Here is a 21,496-nt window from a genome sequence, read left to right as displayed (position 1 = left end):
AATCTTCCTCGTGATAATCCTCTATAGTCCAGGTATCAATATACAGAAGGCACCTGAACCACTGCAGGACAGAGATGTCAGAAAACTACAGCTGCCTCTCTTTAGAAGAACGTGCCAATATATTTGTACTTCCCTGTGAACATGGACGTTTCCCTGTCAAGAGTGAAGAAATGAACGATACAATACAAATTATCTCTGGAGACCTGAACACTGGTTATATGAGTATTCGCATCATGGTTACTGTTCTACATGATTAAACAAAACCAACAAACTGAGGTCAGGGTAGTGTTTTTTTCTCTTTCTTCAAATCTTGTGTCAAATACGTACAAATAAAAGTGTTTGAAATCATGATAAAAGTAAATACATCATACAAAACCACCCAGGGGTTTAAGTAACATGCTCTAAAGCAATGCAGTCCTAGTTGTCGTCAATACTGATCGAATGTTTTCCGGGAGCGTGACAACAGAACTGTAGAGAATACGCTATGTAAAGACACAAGACATTACAAATGGTTTGTGGGGAGTGTTCAGTTGGCATGGTGTGTGGTTGAGAAGCACAGCTTCAGTGTGTACGGGTAAGGCCCACCTGGAAGAGGAAACAAAAACATTCATTTTAAAAAAGGTAAAAGACAACATGAAGGCTATATAACATGTACAGTATATGGTCAAATTAATATATTATTGCAAAGAGATGAGAACGTACTGGGGTTTTTCATCTGGAAATGGTTAATCAGAGCTAGGGCTTCCATGGCATCATTGATGGATTCCCACTCCAGGAGGCCAGATGAACTCCGCTCACCTTTTGTACAACAGACACTGATAAGGTTACTAAAATAAATAATACTCAATTGTGTGTTAACTTTTTTTATTACCCACATCTAACTAATACTACCCACTCTTTACTTGACTTCATAAAAAATATATTAAGAGAATAATATTAACGTCAAAGACAGTTTATACTATTGCCCTGGTTGCAGCTCATAGTACTCACTCTTTCCGGTGAAAAGTTTCACACTGGTGGGGCTCTTGATTCCCAGTTCTTCACAGGCCTGGAAGGAAAGACCAGTTTCAGTGGAAGTTTGAGGCGGTGGTGTGAAAAATGTGCACCTCACAAATGGAACACTGGTGGCTTTCCTTACCTGGTTGAAGATCTCTGGAGAGATGTCGGGCTGTGCGTTGAAGAAGTGTAAGACGTTGCTGGGGTGCTGAATTCGGTTCTTGGCTGCCTGCTCCGGGGAGGTGAAGCGGTTGTTGCGGGATCCGTGGAAATCTTTGAAGCTGTTGGTGTTGTCCTCCAACTGGTAGCACTGTCCTGGCACAATAGCCTGCTGCTTGGACACACTGCCAGGGGCAAAGGTCAAAGGTTGTTCATCCAGCTCTGCATCTTTTTAGAGTTTAGTCTCTTGTTTTGTAATTGTCTGGACAGCTGCTCTTACCAAACGTTGAGTTTCTGTCCAAAAAGGAAGTTGTTGTTGAGGTGAGTGATGGCCCTGTCCACAGAGTAACAGTCTCCCATTTCCACCATTGCCGCTCCAGGCTTACTCTTCATAAACTTAATCTGAAGGAAGAAAAATATCTAGCTCACTCTCAAAAAAAAAAAAAAAGAACATGAAACTTGTTCTGCAAATGGCGATTATTTTCATTACCAATAAGGTTGTTTTGTTTATTAAGGCCCTGACTTCAATTTGCGTGTATTGTTTAACAGTCTAAAACATGAAGATATTAAATGGACTCGTTATTTACAAATATTTTGTCTTTAAAAAAAAAAAAAAGAAGGAAAAAAGATTCATCAGTTAAAAGATGAAATATACGCCGGTGTTCTATTCAACTCCAGCAATCACTATCAATCAAACAAATGCATGACGTATTCCATGACGTATTTCGCCATCAGCTTTTGGTGTCCACTGACTCATGTTCCGAAGGTCTTCCACTCACTCTCTCTACATTGCCGTAGAGGCAGAAGATGTTGAAGACCTTGTCGGCGTTGACTTTAGAGGGCTCGAGGCCATAAACCATGAGAACCGGGGAGTCGGCGTGAGGGCCGTACTCAGGGGGCGGCGGCCCATAACTTTGGCCGTAGCGCTGGTTACCGCGACCACGCCCGCCCATACCTGGCCCCATGCGGTGGGGAGGAGGCGGGCCGTAGTTGTCCTCACTGTAGCCATGATAACCTCCTTGTGGGCCACCTTCATAAGAGGGGACAAACAACAACATTTGATGTACAGATACAGTCTTGGGAGTCTGATCCATACTTCCAAATGTCAGACCAATGTCTTCACGGGATATTTACCATAGTCAGGTGGGTGGTCTCCCAGAAGAGCAGGTTGCCTCTGGCGTTTGTTAGGATTGGCATTGGGGTCTAAAATGGTTCAAATAAAAGTTGCCTATAAAACAGCTTCCTTGTCAAAGAATAACCAACAGGTGCTGTAACCTACTAAGGGACATGGTTGTGATTGACATGCAACAAAGGGGGTTAATACTTTAGGTGTTTAAACAAAAAGAAAGGCTGCAGGCTCTATTTTGCTAAACCAATACGTGACATAATGGAGATTTTTTTTCTTTAGCAGTGATTGTTGAAAAATAGCTTTCATCTTATATCAGCCATCCCAGTACAAACACACACACCTTGTGAATTGTTCCAATTGCCTTCACCATCAGCATCTGTGCAGGTACACATATACAAACGTCAAATCCAAATAAACATTAGAGTTTAAATTTGGCAACACTGTATCAACATCCTATTTACATTCTCGACAATTACATGGAGTAGAAAGATCCCAGTAGAAGATCAGAGGGTTAAATCTGCATCAGTGCTGTGAGCGCTAAGCATGTTTTATTGAAAACTATGAGAGCTATCCAGGTTCAAACAAAGCAGGATACGACAGACGTAGAATATCAGAAGTGAATTGACATCAATAGTTTTGACTAGATTACATTACTGAAGAACGGAAAAAATGACTCCCGATTTGTAGACTGCGCTTAAAGTAAATCAACCAAAAAGTAAGTAACGATTTTTTCTCATAATATTTGATGTAAAAAAATATCTGTTCAACCAAACCCAAGGTGAATTATCTGCACACAGCCACCCGGTTCATAAAGCCAACTTCCTGTAGTTTAGCAGATTGACGATCTAGTAATGGCGATTCATTATGAAAACCGCATTTAATGTTCTCATTTCAAATTGAATGTTAGAATTGATATTCTTAACATTCTCTACATACTTGATTATATGCTATAATTAGCAGTGTGTGTGTGTGTGTGTGTGTGTGTGTGTATATATATATATATATATATATATATATATATATATATTCTGTCATATTCATTGAATGTGTTTATGTATCTGTTCATCTGTACACATGACATCTATTACTTCTGTCCATCCGGGGAGAGGGATCCTCCTCTGTTGCTCTCCTAAAGGTTTCTTCCCTTTTTTCCCTGTGAAAGAGTTTTTTCTATTTGGGAGTTTTTTTTATGTGTACAGATTGTAAAGCCCTCTGAGGCAAATTCGTAGTTTGTGATATTGGGCTACATAAAATAAACTGAATTGAATATATATATATATATATATATATATATATATCTAGCTGTCAATCAGAACATCTTTCTCCTTCATAACTGTAGCTTGATGATGACGACAGATATTTGAGGAGCATCAACAAGTATGACCAATTGCAAAAAAACAAAACCTACTGAAGCCTTCTCATTATGCATATGTACAAACATCTCAACTCAATTCTACTTTTTGAAAACGCAGTTCTGCAATCATCAAAAGAATCACATTGATAAGTAATGTATCATCAAGGAGCGATCCACACCACTGTACAGAAACACTCCAGCCGGTCACAGCTATAGTGGTCAAACAAATTAAACCTATTTATATTTTGGTTACAATTTGCTTATGATATCCAATCTGTTTCACATCTGTTCCATAAAATAAATTTACTATCCCAAATATAACCTTAACTGTAACCAAAATATGAGTCTGCAGAATAGTTATGATGTGCATAGACACTGCAGGTACACACTGCGATACGAACACTAGATTGTGTATTAAAAGCAACAGAGAGTGCACTGAATTCAGTGTTGGAAATTAACTTATTTGTCTGGTGGATTGCAAAATCTACTCAACAGATTAATAACGTTGTTGTTGTTTCGGCTGGTGGGCGGAGAAAATCTAGTAGCCACGTGCACATTTCGTGAGCATTTGTCCGGTGACTGGTGCAAATTTCCAACCCTGACTGAAACGGATGTGGAGTTGATACTAAATCAGAGGCTGCTTATAATGCAGATTGCTCATTGAATGTGAAACTCAACTCACACGTCAATAAGCAATATGAGGAGAGATCACTGGGAGTAGTCACTAAATATTGGGACTTTAATCAGGACAAGCACGACCGCCACAACCCATTCTGCAATGAATACACGCACTGCATTATACATAAAATCTGAATATAAAACACATTTAGATTTTAAATTCCATTATACCTTTACTTGAAAAGACAAAACCTACTGTGGTTATGTCATACTAATGTGTCACCAGCAACCTGAGAATAGTGCTAAACCAAATAAAAACAACCTGCACTAAAACCAAAATCCATAAAACAAAATCCTCATTTTATAAGCGACCATGCAGCGACTAGTCTTACAAGACATTAAAATCAATATCCAACACTCCCTTCTTGATGAAAGAATGTGTTTTTCTTAGATGAAATTAATTGTTTGACTGACCCCACTCATTTCCTTGTAAGGTAATGCGCGTGGTAACCCGACATGAGGTAGACAAGGCAAAAAGATAAATAAATAAATAAATTATAGAATTTAGCAAGACAATTCAGAGCCAGTTTGTCAATTCCATCTGTTGTTTGCTAGTGTTGCTGTGGGCCTTTACCATATTGTAGTATTAACATGATGGCTAAACAATTCAACAACAGTCACGTTGTTTTAGTTTCACAATCACTTTCTACTTTTAACCATCAAGTCAGATTATGAATGCATCATTCTGTCAAGTACTTACAGCACCACACATGGAGCATGGGACACAGTGGGCAGGTAGGGGGCAGTCTTCAGCAAGGATGCTACCTGCCAACCTCTTGACTCCAGCCTCAACTCATTCTCCCTCTTCAGTCTTTTCTTCCTTCTTCCCTTCCTTGTATTCCAACCACCAGAAAGAAAAGTACATCCATGCTGGGTTTTGACTTGCTGCTGGTTTGTTTGGACAGTTCCTATTCAATGGGCTCATTTCCATCTTACCGTGCTCTGACCACAAAGCAGGACATTTGCACCGTTTGAGAATGGGCTGTCTGTCCACAGACACACTGAGCCAAACCTGCATCACACGGGAGGCGTTAAAGGCATCAACTATGGGCCAGTGCAAAAAAATAAGGAAAATGAAACAACGCAGAAACAACACAAGAACAGCACAGAGAGGAGGGGAAATAGGAAAGAAGGTACAGGGGAATAACAAAACACCAGAGTCCATAAATGTAGGAAGCTTTAGGAAAAGATTTTTGAATCTGTTTGCCTCTGTGCTTGTATGCTTGATAGGTGTTTGATGCTTGTGTCTTCATCGGCCCCCCCGTGGATATTTCTTCTCATGTAAAAAAATGGACGCTGACGTGATGCCTGCTTATTTGGTTTAATAGCTGTCAGCCACTGGCAAAGCAGAAACGGCATCTAGCGCTTGACATAAGTCATCTGGAATATCTCCGTGACGATGTGCTGTCATGGCGGTTCAGCTGTGTGTTGCCGCAGATATTCGGCTCGTTGTGTTGTGTTCGCCCAAGGATGGTAGAGACGAGCGGTGTTAGCATCTGAGAAAGGGAATGGCCTCTTTTTTGTTTGTTTACTGCCCCAGTGTGCGGTATCATCTGTTCCCTGGTCAGGCTGAGTGTGTCTGAAAACTCCTCTGTTGCTCCCTGTGGTTGTGTTATGGCAGGCACATCCCAACGATCAACACACCTGCCTCCCAGCCCTCATCAATATGTTGTGACTCCTCGGTGGGCTCTGCGGATGAGATGTACAGGCAGAGAGGTGGGGGTAGATGCTTATCAATATATCAACGTCAGTCTGTGGTGGATATGCGAGGTGTCTGTTCGCGTGGCCTTGGGAGTATTTCTGTCCCTCAAAACTGAAATGGTGGCTACTGACCACCGCCAAAAGATAAAATGGACTCCCATGTCAGGTGGTGGAGGTAGTGGTGATGATGGACTTGGAATAAGGAAGTACTGAGTTGAGGTTGTGTTCCGGTATTTGTTGCCCCACTGTGTCCGATGTATGCCACAGAGCAGATGTACATTAGCTGTGGCTGCTGTTATGCTGTAGCTGTAGAGGTTGAAGTAAGCCTGTATGAGTTTGCACAGTGAGGACACAAGGAGTACCTCTGGCTCGCAAGGCAGCACAAACTATAAGAAAGATGTAAAATACCTGTATAAGACCTGGAATGTACATGTTGTGGTCCTGGTACAAGAAAAAACAACTACATTTACTACTTTAACAGTGATTGCCCCCCCCAAAGAAAAGACTCAACACAGATATAGAAGTATTTGTCTGTAAACAGGTTTAAAACTACAGTATTGCTGACCACACAGAATGTAAGGCAAATGTGAATTGCAGTATCATCTTCTCCATCCCATAGCCAGTAATCAGACTACTTAACAGTTTGCCTGGAGCAGTATCTTGTATTTTAACCTGTATTTTTGTCATAGTGGCAGAGAAGAATCTCTCATCATAAAGTGAGTGGCTGATTTTCTTTCATGGAGGTTTCAGGCAAGCAAGGAGATTGTTTTTTTTTAAATTCTTGATTTTTAAACAAAGTGTTTTAGCATTACATCAACACAACACGTATCCAATAACAAATGCTGTAATCTATACCTTTAAAAAAACAATGTTAATTGTCAAATTATCTGGCCTTTGCCAAAAATATTGATTTGAAAGCTTAATGTTGATGCAGCTTGTTTCTAATATACATTGTACAATAAAAGTTCCCATGAAATAGAATAGTAGAATGTTCTTGTTCAAAGATTACATGCAAAACATAGCAACTAATTTAACCCAGCATGACTTGTAACTGTTAGATGTCATTTTCTTTAAATAACTTATGTACTTGAAACGTATGCAAAATCATCCATCCAATACAAATGTAAACACAGCAGCTACTGTCTCTGCTGATCGTAATGCTAATGGTGCGTTCACACCAAACTTTTTGCGACCTTTTTTTCGCGCGACCGGATTCCATGCAAAGTCAATGCACAGACGTGTTTAGACGCGAATTCGCGCCGGGCGGAGCGATAGACGCGACATCGTAGCGGTTTGCGGACACCACAAGCTCTTTAATACAAGTACAGGTTAGCCTGAAGTAGCGCTGGAAGCCGCAGTCATCCATACGCAGTTCCTGGAGAAGACGGTGAAGTTCACCGGAGCTGTGTGCGGTGACGGATGATGTTATGAACCCAAATACGAGGGTGTCTGATGTTCTGACGTTTGTGGTATTTCCAGAGCAAGTATAGAGTAGAAATAGTGGTTATTTATTTCATGGTGGATGGCGGAAGTTATAACTGTTTTTACGGCTTATTCTAAGCCACACACCCTTTTCGCGTTTAACGTGTCTGTGCATAGACTTTGCACGGGATCCGGTCGCGCGTTTGGTGTGAACGCAGCACAACTTGTCGGGCGACTAAACTCACGAGTAAAGCGTTGCGAATATTCGCGATGCGTTTGGTGTGAACGCAGCATAACACTCAACAACACAGTTAGATGTTTTATCTTCAACATCACGGTGTCACTTACAGTGATCATTGTGTTTTCTCAAACCCCAACCCGCCCAGCATTAAGTCCCACCCTCATGCAGAAGAACCTGTTCAGTAAATCAAAGCCTGAATAATTTTCAGGATCTCAGGAGTGGTTTCATGGGACTTTTAACCAGAGATGTGCCAAATAGTCTCATGAGTCAACTCAGCTGGCTAGTGCAATGTTGAATATAAGCTATGACAAAATCTCCACTATGTTTGAAGGAATAACAACAGCTGTGATAGTCTCTGTAGTGGAGAGCAGGGCTGTGAGGGTGTGTAGCTGTGACATGCTCTGTAAGGAATGGTGCGCCTACGTATGCTACTGTGACGAGTGCATAGGGCTTCTCACATGCATTAACCTGTAATTAAGGTTGGCTGCCCTTGAGGTTGCTCCTCATGCCCTTACTTTGAGCCTGCTGTGTGGCGAGAAAAATGCATGAAGACTGTGAAAGGCATCACAGGAGTACTGCCTCTGACCACTGAGCTGAGTAGCATGGTGAACGGTGGAAGAAACCATTCACCTGTGATCAAAGGCAATAGCCCCAGAGGCAGAGAGCCCTAACCATCCCATACAGTGGAATGAGAGAAAGAGAGGAAGAATATAGGGGGAAGAAAGAGTCAGAGACTGCATGTTACCTTGGCCACTGAGGTTGGGGTTTGTATAGTCCCATGTGTCCTGGTCGTTCTTGAAGACATTAAGTCGGGCTGGCTGTGGATTGCATTACAAAAAAAATGAAAAACTGTTTCCTCTCATTAACATATGACGTTCATTCAACAGGCACCACAGTTGAGGAGACATGGCCATACGCTTACCTTGGCATACTCAATCTTTAGAGTGCAGCAGCCAGAATAGATGTCTGCCCCGTTCAGAGAAGCTTTGGCCCTCTGAGCACTTTGGACCGAGTCGAATGTGGCAGCAATGAGTTAAGGTACGGTCTGATTAAAATCAAGATTTCTGAGGGGCCCGGGTTAATTAAACATCAACACAGTGTACAATTATAATGTGTCCAAATGTAAAATGCAATCCTGAAAAGGATATTCCACCATGGCCTGAACACCGTTCTTTCTGAAGATGACGATCCTCTGCACAGGTCCACAGTTGTTACAAATGGTGTAGAGCACGTCCTGCAGAGGGACACAGATAAGTTCATAACGTACTCCTAATAGTCAGCACACTCAATTCCACAGCACTCATCACCTTTTAAAAATATCCCACATGACCAAACATAGCAATACACTACTTGCTAATTGTTTTGCAGCAGTACATCTAGTAGTAGACAGTAGTTTTTCAGCACTTAAAATAAAATGATGGAATCCCTTTATTTTTTATGAAGCCGGACTCATAACTGACATTGACATGTACAGTGATCTAATAAATTATTCTGTCTGAATTTGTAACAATATAGTAATGTATCCAGTTCAACAGACTACTACATAAATGAAGATGTGACACGGTCACAAGGTTATTTTGTATAATGAAGTTACCGCGGTGATGGGATAGATGGGGTTTATGACCGTGAGCAGCAGGACATTGTTGACGCTCCGGGTGTCGTCTGAGTCCCCTGGCCGGGAGATCTTCTGGCTTGTGGAGTAATTGATGAAGGCGGGGTGACCTGCAATGTAAACCTGGTTCTCTGCTGCATATGTGACAGCGTTGCAGGAGCCATTCATGTCCTCATACTCCACTAGGGCCTGCCGCTTCTTGGGCATCATAACAACATAACTGTGAATAAAGATTTAAAGAAGAAAATTACTGAACAATGTTTATTAACAAAAGCACAAGTCACATAAATGTGTGTTACTTGGTTCAACTTGCATTCACGCTGTCTAAGGTATGTCAATACATTTTCACATCTCTCTTCTCAACCCACTTTCCCTCTATTAGCAAAACGTTGCTCACTCGCTCGCAACACAAAGGAAGACACAGCGCCAGTCCCCAGCACCTACGGACTGTTATTGTTGTTAAAAACTTCTGAGGGGAACCTATTTTTTTTATTTATTCATCTTTCATTTACAATTTTTTGCTGCGGCCTATTTTCAAACATGGAAGGAAACCCTGTCTTCACATTTTATTTTGATCACAGTCTGTTTTAATAAAAGAACTGTTTGTAGAATCTCACATGTATATTTGACTTACAACTCAACATGTATATATGCGTAAGAATTCACATTCACATTACAAATCTGCATGGTTGGCACAGCTTGATAGGATGACAGCAGGTCAGGACTGGGTTGTCTGCGAGTGCATTTTTAGAGGTTATTATGAATGCTGACAAATTAAGTCCCATGAGACCTGACACATGAATTACCAGTGAAGAACACAGAGAGCACATTAGACATGCACAGACTGCAGGGGCTCCGTTTTTACCTGATGGCCCCAAACTCCTGCAGGGCCTCCACCAGGTCAGCCTCCAGGATACCGTCCACCAAGCCCCTGATGTGCACCACCGAGGAGGGGAGCGGTTTGTGAGGGTCATCGTAGCTCTCCTGCAAACGAGCACACACAACATGACGCCTGTAGGTTCATGAAATATGTCCATAGCTGGTGGAAAAAGCGATGGCGCAGCAGACCGGCAGCGATGACTAACGTTAACGTTAGTTGGGCCTGAATAGCAGACCAAGACCGTATCAAATAACCCTTATTGCGTTGGAGATTAACATTAATAGTGAAAGTTTACGGTTTACTATATCTTTTTTTTTTTAATAGTAAAGAAAATGCTTAGTAGTTAACGTTATACAATATTTATTAGACAAACTGCTTTAACGTTTTTCTATCCAAACCCGATATAAAGACCGCTAACGTGGCTAGCTTTGAATATGTCAGCTAGCTGTTAGCTTCTCGATAAGCACTGCTTTATCAGGCTAAAAAGCATCTCGAGAAAAACTAAACCGAGCACGTTTGAGCATAATAACCAGAGGGAAAGCCTCACCGTTGTCATTCCTCCTTCCTCAGTTTTCTGTCTTTTCGTTGCTCTGCCGCCTTCTCCGTAGTATCGGCCCGCAGCGGCAGCCATGTTGTCCTGTCCCCTGTGCCGGGTTATTGCTGCGTTCACGTTATGTGGTAAAAAGGGAATACCTTTTTGGACATCTGAAAGCAACATTCGTACAATCTCTGGAAAAGCTAGAACTCGATTGTCCATAGATAGCTGATTATCCTATCAGTTTCTAAAATCTGTATTGTGTTGATAAATACTCAAATAATTATAAATCGTTTACTCGTGAATGAGTCTCCTCCAATAGTAATCAGAGGTTGGGATCACTACATGACTTTTTTGGTAATATATATATTTTTTTATTAACAACAGTTTTTCCTCTTAAAATTGCGACCTGACAACCATTGTGACATTTCGACTCGGGTACTCATGTTTCATAATTTCCCAAGAATGCAGATCTATGCCTCCTGCCCGCCCCCCCTCCTCTCTACCTCCTTCTCTTTCATGGATTGTGGAGGTCCATTCATACATTAGCATATTCAATGAATGTGTTTTAACTCTGTAATGCTGTTCATTCTGTACACATCGCATCTATTGCTTCTGTCCATCTGGGGAGAGGGATCCTCCTCTGTTGCTCTACTGAAGGTTTCTTCCCTTTTTTCCCTGTGAAAGGTTATTTTTTGGGAGTTTTTCCTGATCCGATGTGAGGTCCTGGGACAGGGATGTCGTATGTGTACAGATTCTAAAGCCCTCTGAGGCAAATTTGTAATTTGTGATATTGGGCTATACAAAATAAACTGAATTGAAAATTGAATTGTTTTAGACCTTAGCACAATGCTGGAGCCTTGTTTTAGACCTTAGCACAATGCTGGTTCCTCGTTTAGACCTTAGCACAGGGCTGGATCCTTGTTTTAGACCTTAGTACAGCGCTGGATCCTTGTTTTAGACCTTAGCACAGCGCTGGGTCCAGGCACCATCCAATCTTGCATGCTTTAATCGTTAGACTGGCATCTCAGGTAGTGATTTTATCGTCTTACGTCTCACCTGCATGTATAGTGTTGCTGCGTTGCTCCAGTCCTCCTTTTACAAAAATGACTTGACTTGTATCTGAGGTCTGTTTTTGGTTTTCCAGTCATGCTTTTTCCATGTTTTTACACGTTGACATTTTCTGAAAGATTTCTAACCCTCAAAAGAGTCCTGAAGCTGCTATCTAGCCGTAGACACTTCTTTTGCACAAACATCTTCTTTTGAGGAAGTAATAATTCATCTGATGGACACACTCAGCTACAATTTCAAAATGTCAATGTAATTATGACAGCTTGCAAGAAATTACAATGTATTTTTGTTCATATCAGCTCAAATACATTCAATTACAAAGACATGAAATGACACCATCGATAAATACACAGATAAGACTTCAGGGGTGAATGAATCATCACTTTAAAATAATCACACTCAATGGCAGATACTAGGTACATTATCTTTTTCATTCCACGGCTTATTAGAAATTCATTGCCTGTGTAATTCTTTGTAAATTATATGTTCCAATATAGGTTTATTGCATTTCTGATCGGTGACTATTACGTGAGATTCGACTCAGTAGGTGCATTAAATCGGACTAAACAATGCCTTGCGTCACATAACTCAACAGAGAAACACAATTTATCATTGTGAGATAATTACACAACAGCAGCTTATCTCCCCAAACTGTAGATTTTCAGCGAAATGTACTCAGTTATTACATACCATGCCAGAAGAAAACTCTTACGATTGGCTGGCTGGTCCATTCAAAGTTGTACACCAAGACAACTCAAACGCTCCCAGTCAACAGTTTTATACCATTGCTCTAAATCTGTGCGCACAAACTGGAGGTAACCATAGGAACGCCACTTTTTGCTTTGAGCGAATAGACCTTACTATGGGTTAATGCTTACTGACAAACAAACTTGGACAAGTGGCCATGGTATAAGCATGGCAACACACTTACATTGCACATCTGTGTAACAGCAGCTGTCACTGTTTTTCTTATCTAATTACCGGGTCAGGCCATCTACTCTGACCCGGCCTCTATAAGCGTGAGAAGGGAAGACCAAACCAGGTTATGAACCATCAGGCATCACGCCAGAATTAAGCAAAATCCATTGACTCCGCGTACGTACGCGGTGACCTGCTTCGCTCTCCTTCATCAAAAACAGTCTCTGCATGTTATTTAGTCCAAAGATTCTGCTGACTGGAACTGTCCTGAAGTGGGGGAGACATACAGATGTTTGCATGTGTGAGTCGATGGTGTGTTTTTCTATATATATTTATTTTTAACAGCCATGGCAGCAGTTTGTCAAGTAATGATAAGTCTTATCAGTGGTAAGTCACTGGAACAGAACTGCACAGGTGAAGGTCCCAGTGGTGTGTGATTTTTGTTTTTTATTGTTCAGTCATAACTCTCCCCAGCTGTGCGCTCTCAGAATCCTTGTATATGGCAGTAGGCCTCCAAGCTGGCGAAGAGGACGTAGAGGAACCAGAGTCCGAAGAGGAACAGCGAAGTGAGGACTTTGTAGATCCGTGGGCCGCCCAGTTCGCCGCCTATGGACGGCCTCCGGCGTAGCATCAGCACCCCCATGGCGAAGAAAGCGAAGATGGTGAAGAGTGTGACGGAGAAGGCCAGCGAGCCAGGGTCAACGCGGAAGACCTTACCTTTAACTTGCCAATATATGGCAGCGATGGACCAGGCCACCCCGATGCCCAAAAACACATTGACCGCATTGCTTCCTGTCACGTTCCCCACACACGCATCCGCATACTGGTCCTGAGTGGCAGCCACTTTACTGGCAAAGGTATCTGGAAAAAGATTACGTTAATAAATAGTTCAAGAGTTTAATCCAACACACAATCCCTTCAGGGCTAAAAGGTTCTCACTACTAGTAACGCTTACCAGGAAGTGAAGTCCCCAGAGCTACAAAGACCACCGCGGTGACGGTGTCCCTCAGGCCGACGGTGCAGCCAAAATGGGAGGCTAGGTCTCCAATAATGGCTGTTAAGAAACCAATCACGGAGATTGACACTATGAAGCATGCCCAGCCGTTCCAGTACTCTGTGGGTGGGACGCAGGCGAACAGAATCTTCCAGAAAACGCACAATATGTGCATGAAATAGTCGAAGCAGTTGGGCAATCGCTGCTCCTGTCCCTCGTCCTCGTCTCCTGTTGGAAGGAGACACAGTAAAGATCAATCAAAGTTAACCTTCCTAACACCGTCTTTGAAAAGGAATAGTTTGTTATTGTGGACGCCGCCCGTGAGGCCACAACTTCTCCTTTTACAGACGTTAAATGTTAGTGAGCATTAGATATGAACTGTTACAAGTGTTTATGCTAAACTAAGCTAATCAGCTCCTGGCTGTGGTTTCATATTCAACAGACAGACGACCGGCAGACGGGGGTGGTTACAGTTGCAAAATTTTTATTGTACACATTTATTGAAACGCAAAAAAAACAAAGCTATTTTATACTAAATAAAGGTTAACCATAATCTTAATGTTGTACAAGCTGTCAACATGCCGGAGTTATCACAAATGCTGATTTACATCCGTAGTCGTACCTCGGCGGGGATCAAACACTCCAGGTGATGATACGATGAACATGGTTTGAAGAGAAAACTATCAATAAGAAAAGGCAAACCATCAACACTGACCTGCACTGACTGTGACCGCTCCAATGAACTGCTCTCTCCATGAGTGAGTGCCGAGCACCACTGCCAGGTTTGTGTCCCTCAGGAGTTTGTCCACTGTGTTCTGTGACAACATATGAAGTAATGAAACAGAGGCAGTCATAGCTTGTATCAACACACACAGAGCAGATGGATCCACATGAGTTTATTATATAAATATATATCATTATAAATATACCTATCTTTACATAAGAAGATATTAACAGCATATTTAATATGAATATTTGACGCCCACAAAACCACTGGCCTCACTGTTCTGCTGCAGAATTTGAATCCAATTAGGAATTAACCCACCCATAATTTCACACACAGCACACATGAATAAACACACGCATCTCAAATCAAGATGCCTGTAACGCCTGAGAGAAGTCGAGAAGAGGGAAAGGGTAGATCTTGTAATCAGTAGAGTATGATGAGTAAATGAGACAAGACAACCTCTAAATCAGCCCCATCACACACAGAATGCAGGCAGAAACTGTACCTGGTCTAGTACTCCATTGGGAGTCTGGTGGGTAAGAGGGTGTAGTACGTTAAAACATGCCTTGATTAGATTAGATTCAACTTTATTGTCATTGCACATGTACAAAGCATTGAAATGCAGTTTGGCATCTAACCAGAAGTGCAACAGAGTATAACGATTGAGGCTGCACATGTGCATGAGCTTAACAATTCCTGATGGGCCTAACCTGAAATATACATGTCTTGTATTCATTGCTCTATTTGCCAGAGTTGCTCGGTGTAATGTCATCTATCAGCTACTCACACACCTTAAACTCACAGGACTCCTCTATGACGACCTCCAGCCTGCTGTGCTCCCCTAGAATGGGTTTGCCCATCTCCGAGATCCTCCGGGCCTCCTCCTCCTCCGGGGTGGGGTTTCCTGTCAGCAAGCGCAGACATTTAATTACCGTGTCTTTCTGTCATTTATATTTACGGTGTCATTTTCAAAAACCACACAAACATCCCAAACTTCAGCCAAGGATACAAGGGCCCACACCTGATGCATGAAGATGAAGAAAAAACAAACATTCAGCACTCTGCACACACGTTTAAAGGTGCTCTGTGTAGCATTCAGAGAGAATCTGGCTTTCATCTTTGGATGTATTTCCTGTTGAAACAGGATCTTGAGGAGGCTTCTTTGGCCTTGAGTTGAGTAGCTGACCATGCCCATCTATAACTCAGAGGTTGTTGGGAGTAATACACCCAGCACTGCCAAGATGTATTTGACAGCTGGAGCAGAGTTAGGTAGGACATATTCATATTTGGATGCTTCCTGGTAAATAATGAGCTACGCCTTGATAATCAGCAGGAGCTAGCCTCGGTAGAGGACCTTCTCCATCAGTGGTCTTGGCGTTAACACCCGAAGGCACAGTGGAAGTGAAGGGTGACAGGGACCCACCCGTCTCCAGGGACCCATCTGCAGTGGATTTGAAAACATTGCTGACCGCAACTAAGCCCATCCTCAGCATTTCGCGGCGGCACACACCAGCCCCCATTGTTTTCCGTGCACATGTGCTGGCTCGGTTTGACTCGAGGCGTTCGCCCAACAAGGTAGGGTTTTTGCATCTCCTTTCCAACAAGGTGAGTGTATCCTTGGCTGTGACTGTGGGCGATAAACACGTTTCATTTCCTCGCTAATTTTGCTGCTTTTACGCTTCCTCCCTGCAGTGTTGGTAGACTTGTTTTTATTGAAGCTTAGCCAGTAACATAGCACGCTTATTCTGTAATGAAGACATTATTTTTATTTTTTTACATCTCTCCATTGCACATTACTAACTCTACTTCCTCCCTGGAGTCTTTGTGACTTCACGTCTCTTAGGGTCCATTGGACCAGGCTGTGTCTGAAACTGCTCCTGTGTCCTGGGTCCTTTTTTGTTATTTTAAACCTTTTTATGATGAAGCAGCAAAATCAGGAAATGTTTTCATCTGCAGCGACTGAACACGACTCCTATCCAGCTGCAAGAGAATTAAAGCAGATATCTGAAACAAGGACTCAGTCAGAAGCTGCCAAAATACCGGGAGCTGAGCACAGCATGAAACAAGAAATAGCATAAATGTAGCCAAATATTTTCAGAGTTTCTGACAGTGATAAGTCGATGTGATGAAAGATTTGTATACATGTACACACACACACAATGCCAGCGAGTGAATGAGGAAAGTAACAAAATAATTTCCCCAGAAGGGAGCAATGGCCAGGGGATCTACTCATCTCAAGGACGGCATTTACGATCCAATTCAGTTAGAAGAACACAGTAACCTCATTCAAAGCCTCTAGGCCGATTTACAGTTCCACAATAGTGTGTTTCCGTCTAAAAATGCTGCACATGGCACCTTTAACACCAAGACTATCTTACCCTGGTTGAGCAGCAGTGCTGTGAAGAAAGACAGACAGGGATTCAACACATACAACAACACTATTTTCAGAGCCTTATACATCAGAGAGGCACAACAAAAACAACTCTCCATTACTCTTTGTTCAGCTGGTCGGCATGCACAGTGCACCTTCACAGTGCCTCTAATGATATAAATGGCTGTGCATTATGATCTGATGCCATTGGTTCTTTTGACCTCCAGTAACCAGCACATATCCAGTTCCTTTTTTGACACATTGGTAGCAGGCAACTAAAGGGACACTAAATTCATAATTGGCTGCAGCGCCCGTTCTACAGTGAAACAGACAGCGGTGAATGGCAGCGTGTAATCTTTAGTTACTGGCTGTGACGCAGGTGGCCGGCACTCAGCCGCCCGTGTTGCGGTTGTTTTTTATGCCAGACCTTCACCATCTACTGCATGTAAGGAAACAATCATGTGCCAGTGAAAAAAACCAAGCAATTCTTCGTCTTTGACTATCATCACACCTGGTGGCACATCATTATTGTAGCCATGACAACACACTCACCGGAGAGTCCTCGCTTCAGCCATTTGGGGTCCTCGAGCACAATGAAGAAGTTTTCCTGCTTCTCGTACTCCTCCACATTGATAATGCGCACCTGTAAGATCTGACTACACGCACACACACACACACACACACACACACATAAAATACCGCCACATTTTAAACATCTAATCTAAATCTCTTATCTTTAGGCGTCAGGTCGTCATGAAATTCTGTCTAATAGGACCTCCTCCACCTGGTTATCTTTCAGTGAGGGTCAGATGCCCCTTTCATACGAACAGTACTAATGGGCCACAGTAGTATGAACATAAAAGCATTGGTTTTGATCTTGATCTATTATTTTAACTCTAGAATAGATTAATGTTCTAAGGAACAACATCCATTCCACCCTGTGGCCCCTGGGTATTATTTCCCAGTCGCTGCCTCCGATGCTGCCTGCGCCTCACCTGGTCTGTTCGTTGATGAACTCCAGCTCCCCTACGGCGTGCTCGTAGTCCACCCCGGCCTTGGCACTGCCGTCCTCTGTTCGGTACGGCATGGCGACGGTGCCCCTGGAGCCCGAGTTCCTCACTACTGTCACCGCCAGCGTGCCGGTGCTCTCGCTCACGCGCAACATGCGCTGGCCAAAGGTGAAGATGCCTGCGTGGTCGTCGTCCAAGATTGTAACGGTGGCGACCAGCGGCTCCGCAAGTCGGCCTTTCGGTGGGGTCCCCATCCCCTCCGGAGACCCTTCCTCCAGCCTCAGGTTCCGGAGCCGCACGAAGAAATGCTCGTCCTCCTCGAAGATGTCGTCATCCAAGATGCCCACCTGGAGAGCAGATGGAGTGTAGGGAGGCAAAAGGCTATGACAGTTGGAATGCAGACACACACTACAACATACCTTTCATAGTATGCCCCCCCACCTCATAGTGGATAAGCCGACTAATCATCCGTTTTAATTTTCTTTCAGTTGTTTTTTATGCCTTCCAAGAAACGGATGTGCACATCACTGGTAAACACAAGACTTAAAGTGGAGCTTTTGTGTGATTCTTTGTGGAAAAACTCAGTTTGTTAGTCAACAAAGGATTTCTTTGGTTAAGGACAGCCATAAATATATATATCTATATATATATCTATATATAGATATATATATAGATAGATATATATAGATATATATAAATGCTCACCTTAATCTCTTTGTGGCTCTCCCCTGGCTTAAACACCAGGGTTCCCTCATTGAATTCATAGTCGGCCCCGGCATTGGCAGACCCATTCTCTGTACAGTAGTCCACATAGAAAGTGTTCTGGCCTGTGCCCCCCTCGAGGATCACCCCGAGGCTCAGGGAGCCGCAGTTCTCCGTGCACTGGTACTGCGCACTTTCAAAACAAATGTGCGAGCACGTAGCCTTGTCGGCCTCCTGGCCCACTGAGCGGCGTGCGTGCTCAGCGGCGTGTTTCCTCAGTATGTTGCCGGCGCCAATCATCATGCGCGTCGCCTGGACCCGGTAGAAGGCGCGGCTCTTCTTCTGGTGGACCAGGGCGGAGTAGTTGGCCATCTCAATCAGCTGGTCCAGGTCTTTGTCTGGGTGTTTCTCCTTCAGGTCTTTCAGGATGCGGACCACCTATCCGAGAAGAGGAAACCACATTATTAGTAATATTAAGAGGGTATGTTGGGATTCAACAGCAAAGTATTGGTATTTTTTTAGACAAATCTTCTATGAAATGCAACTTGCAGACAGCCTTCAGGGCTCTTTTTGAAGTAACATTTTGTTGACTCCGACTGCTCCGCCTCCTACTGATCAACTTCCTTTTGTTAAGACTCCCGCTGTCTGCACTTGTGCTAGTAGCTTTATCCTTTCCTCCTGCCTTTTAAAGACGTTCTAAAGACAGTTGAGATGCTTGTGGATTTCGCAAGAATGCAGCCCCACCCGCATCCATCACCCTGTGTGACTCCCCTGTCGACACTGTGGAGTCCTTCTGGTGCTCCTACAGAACCCAGGACTTCAAATGGAAGCCGAACATCAGCTCCATCACCAAGAAGGCTCAGCAGAGGATGTTCTTCCTGAGGGAGCTGAAGAAGTCCAACCTGCCAAAGACCATGATGGTGCACTTCTACACCTCCATCATCGAGTCCATCCACTGCTCCTCCATCAGCGTCTGGTACGCTGCAGCCAGTAACAAGGACAAGGGCAGACTGCAGCGTATTCATTCACTCTGCTGAGAGGGTGATTGGCTGCAGTCTGCCTTCCCTCCATGACTTGTTTACCTCCAGGACTCTGAAGCGGGTAAGATTGAAGCTCACCGCTGGACACAATCTGTTGGAGTCCCTCCCCTCTGGCAGGAAGCTGTGGTCCATCAGGACCAAGACCTCAGGCCAAAGAAACGGTTTCTTCCCGTCTACAGTTGGTCTCATCAACAGAGCGGGACCCCCAATGACTCATGCCCTGACATCCCCCCCCCCTCCCAAGCCACCGGTCTCACCTCATCTTTGTTTGGGTCTAGTTCAGTGCCCGTCTGCACAGAGACGCTGGACGAGTTTCCGGGGCACGCGCCGCCGACCGACAGCTTGCTGTCCATGATCACGTCGATGCCTTTGGGTGCGAGGTCACCTTCCATTTCCACCACGATGCCGTGCCTCTTGTCGGCGCGGTAACGCTTGTGCATGTACTTGTAGAAGAGCAGGCGGCGGTCAGCGATCCAAGCCAATATCACGCACACAGGAAAGTACAGCAGCGTCACCACGGCCTCCCACACCTGGCAATGCAGCCAATGTGAGCGTGAGATGTTTGACACTTTATTGTTTTATTCAGAAGCACATTCATGAGCATCAGAAACACACCTCTACAATGCCAGGGGAGATGACGGCCAGTATGAGGTAGAGCCAGATGTAGGCGAAAATACTCCAGAAAGCCGTGATGAAGAACACTCGCAGGTGTTTGATCTTACGAGACTCTTCGTTGGGGATCACCCACACGCATAGACCGATGATCACAAACATGTTGAAGGCGGCGCTGCCCACAATGGTGCTGGGGCCGAGCTCCCCTGCGTTAAAGTTGTGACCAACCACCTTCAGGGACAAACAGAAAATACTTTAAAAGAATTTAGGAGCCATGAAACAACCAAAATTACAGAAATCGACATGAATAAGCCTACTTTTGAGTGGAAATACTTAAATAAAGCCAGAATAGATATATAGGTTGCAATATATCCATGTATAAATATGAAACAAGTTTTGTTCACATTAGTGGTTGCCAGAGGTTTCCCTACTTTTGTGACGTTAATTCATTTATTAGTCTATTTATAATTATGACTTATGTGTCAATTTATGGACTTAACAAGTCACAGATTTATGTGTCGCTCTGAGCAGCATACGGAATGTAAAAGAATGTTTCATGTTTCAGAAGATTTAGAACGGTCACAACCCTAACCCTAACCCCAGCAGCCCTTTGTATGAAAGCACAGGTCAAAAGGATCTGCGAGATGATGGGCACCTCAATGACGGATAGCAGGATCTCCGGCGCCGAGGAGCCCAGGGCCATGAGCGTGAGGTTTGACACAGTCTCGTTCCAGACCCTCACCGTGGTTACTGTCCTTTCCCCGTTGGGTTTGGTGATGGTCACCTCTTTCTCCTGCAAGCGTTTGTAAAAAATGCCAAAGATGCTTGTTACCACAAACTCATCTATACAAGGTCCAGTTGCAATCAATGAAAACAAATGTTGTGGAATGTTGAAGATATACTAAAGGTATATATACTTTGATATTTGTTTAAAAATGCCAGTCTTATTAAAGAAAGCATGCTCTCCAGCATTCACTGTGGGGTAATGGTGCATTGAATTTCCCAAGATTCTTTGGGGTCAGTCACAAGAGTAGAATTGGACCAAATCATTGTTCACTACATTCAACCAAGTAAGAACCATGAGTATCTGCGTTTCCTCTCCTACAAACATGCAGCTCAGTACCTGAGAGGTGATGACTTCTATGGACGCCATGAAGCGGTCTGCGATGATGGACACACCGAGGAAGATGTACATGAGACAGAGGAAGTAGACAACAGCCCTGCCCGCCTGCTCCCGAGCGGGGGATCGAGCGGAAGCCACACCGGCAAGCAGGATACCAGGTCTGCACACCACAACGCCCGGACAGGTCCGCTGCCGGACCCCGTGGCGTTAGCGGAGGACTG

At 43.6% G+C, this 21,496-nt stretch overlaps 2 protein-coding genes across 7 annotated transcripts; both read right to left on the bottom strand.

Moving 5' to 3' along the window:
* Nucleotides 1–283: 283 nt before the first annotated feature.
* Nucleotides 284–10,857, bottom strand: hnrnpl (heterogeneous nuclear ribonucleoprotein L). 2 transcript variants are annotated; one of them, XM_034549834.1, is made up of 15 exons: nucleotides 10,720–10,836; nucleotides 10,158–10,276; nucleotides 9,275–9,512; nucleotides 8,829–8,914; nucleotides 8,603–8,699; nucleotides 8,426–8,498; nucleotides 6,426–6,458; nucleotides 2,625–2,660; nucleotides 2,290–2,358; nucleotides 1,935–2,185; nucleotides 1,436–1,557; nucleotides 1,139–1,340; nucleotides 991–1,048; nucleotides 703–798; nucleotides 284–585 (listed from the first exon to the last, which is right to left on the bottom strand). In XM_034549834.1, the coding sequence occupies exons 1-15, from the start codon at nucleotides 10,801–10,803 to the stop codon at nucleotides 527–529; spliced, it is 1,623 nt and encodes a 540-aa protein (XP_034405725.1). In that variant the 5' UTR covers nucleotides 10,804–10,836; the 3' UTR covers nucleotides 284–526. The 2 variants fall into 2 exon arrangements, with proteins under 2 accessions (XP_034405725.1, XP_034405726.1); XM_034549835.1 differs by lacking the exon at nucleotides 6,426–6,458 and having other exon boundaries at nucleotides 10,720–10,857.
* Nucleotides 10,858–12,117: 1,260 nt separating this feature from the next.
* Nucleotides 12,118–21,493, bottom strand: slc8a2a (solute carrier family 8 member 2a). Of its 5 annotated transcripts, XM_034550008.1 has the most exons (12): nucleotides 21,276–21,371; nucleotides 20,808–20,945; nucleotides 20,156–20,383; nucleotides 19,798–20,070; nucleotides 18,504–18,938; nucleotides 17,784–18,145; nucleotides 17,341–17,444; nucleotides 16,796–16,813; nucleotides 15,209–15,321; nucleotides 14,406–14,505; nucleotides 13,652–13,918; nucleotides 12,118–13,557 (listed from the first exon to the last, which is right to left on the bottom strand). In XM_034550008.1, the coding sequence occupies exons 1-12, from the start codon at nucleotides 21,345–21,347 to the stop codon at nucleotides 13,181–13,183; spliced, it is 2,487 nt and encodes an 828-aa protein (XP_034405899.1). In that variant the 5' UTR covers nucleotides 21,348–21,371; the 3' UTR covers nucleotides 12,118–13,180. The 5 variants fall into 5 exon arrangements, with proteins under 5 accessions (XP_034405899.1, XP_034405896.1, XP_034405894.1 ...); XM_034550005.1 differs by lacking the exon at nucleotides 16,796–16,813 and having other exon boundaries at nucleotides 13,652–13,915; nucleotides 14,400–14,505; nucleotides 21,276–21,493; XM_034550003.1 differs by lacking the exon at nucleotides 16,796–16,813 and having other exon boundaries at nucleotides 21,276–21,493.
* Between the last annotated feature and the right edge of the window lie 3 nt (nucleotides 21,494–21,496).

The sequence above is a fragment of the Cyclopterus lumpus genome, chromosome 14 (genome assembly GCF_009769545.1).
Source record: "Cyclopterus lumpus isolate fCycLum1 chromosome 14, fCycLum1.pri, whole genome shotgun sequence".
NCBI lineage: Eukaryota > Metazoa > Chordata > Actinopteri > Perciformes > Cyclopteridae > Cyclopterus > Cyclopterus lumpus.
The sequence above is the reverse complement of the archived record's forward strand: the minus strand, read 5'-3'. Positions and strand labels throughout refer to the sequence as shown.

Excerpts from the sequence above, each read along its gene's own strand:
- slc8a2a (XM_034550007.1), bottom strand. The coding sequence starts at position 21,347 with ATGTACATCTTCCTCGGTGTGTCCATCATCGCAGACCGCTTCATGGCG. Across the intron at positions 18,939-19,797 it reads TAGACCCAAACAAAGATGAG|GTGGTCCGCATCCTGAAAGA; the intron begins GTGAGACCGGTG and ends CTTCTCGGATAG. Across the intron at positions 13,916-14,405 it reads AGCGGTCACAGTCAGTGCAG|ACGAGGACGAGGGACAGGAG; the intron begins GTCAGTGTTGAT and ends TTCCAACAGGAG.
- hnrnpl (XM_034549834.1), bottom strand. The coding sequence starts at position 10,803 with ATGGCTGCCGCTGCGGGCCGATACTACGGAGAAGGCGGCAGAGCAACG. Across the intron at positions 8,499-8,602 it reads TAAAGATTGAGTATGCCAAG|CCAGCCCGACTTAATGTCTT; the intron begins GTAAGCGTATGG and ends TGCAATCCACAG. Across the intron at positions 1,341-1,435 it reads GGACAGAAACTCAACGTTTG|TGTGTCCAAGCAGCAGGCTA; the intron begins GTAAGAGCAGCT and ends TGCCCCTGGCAG.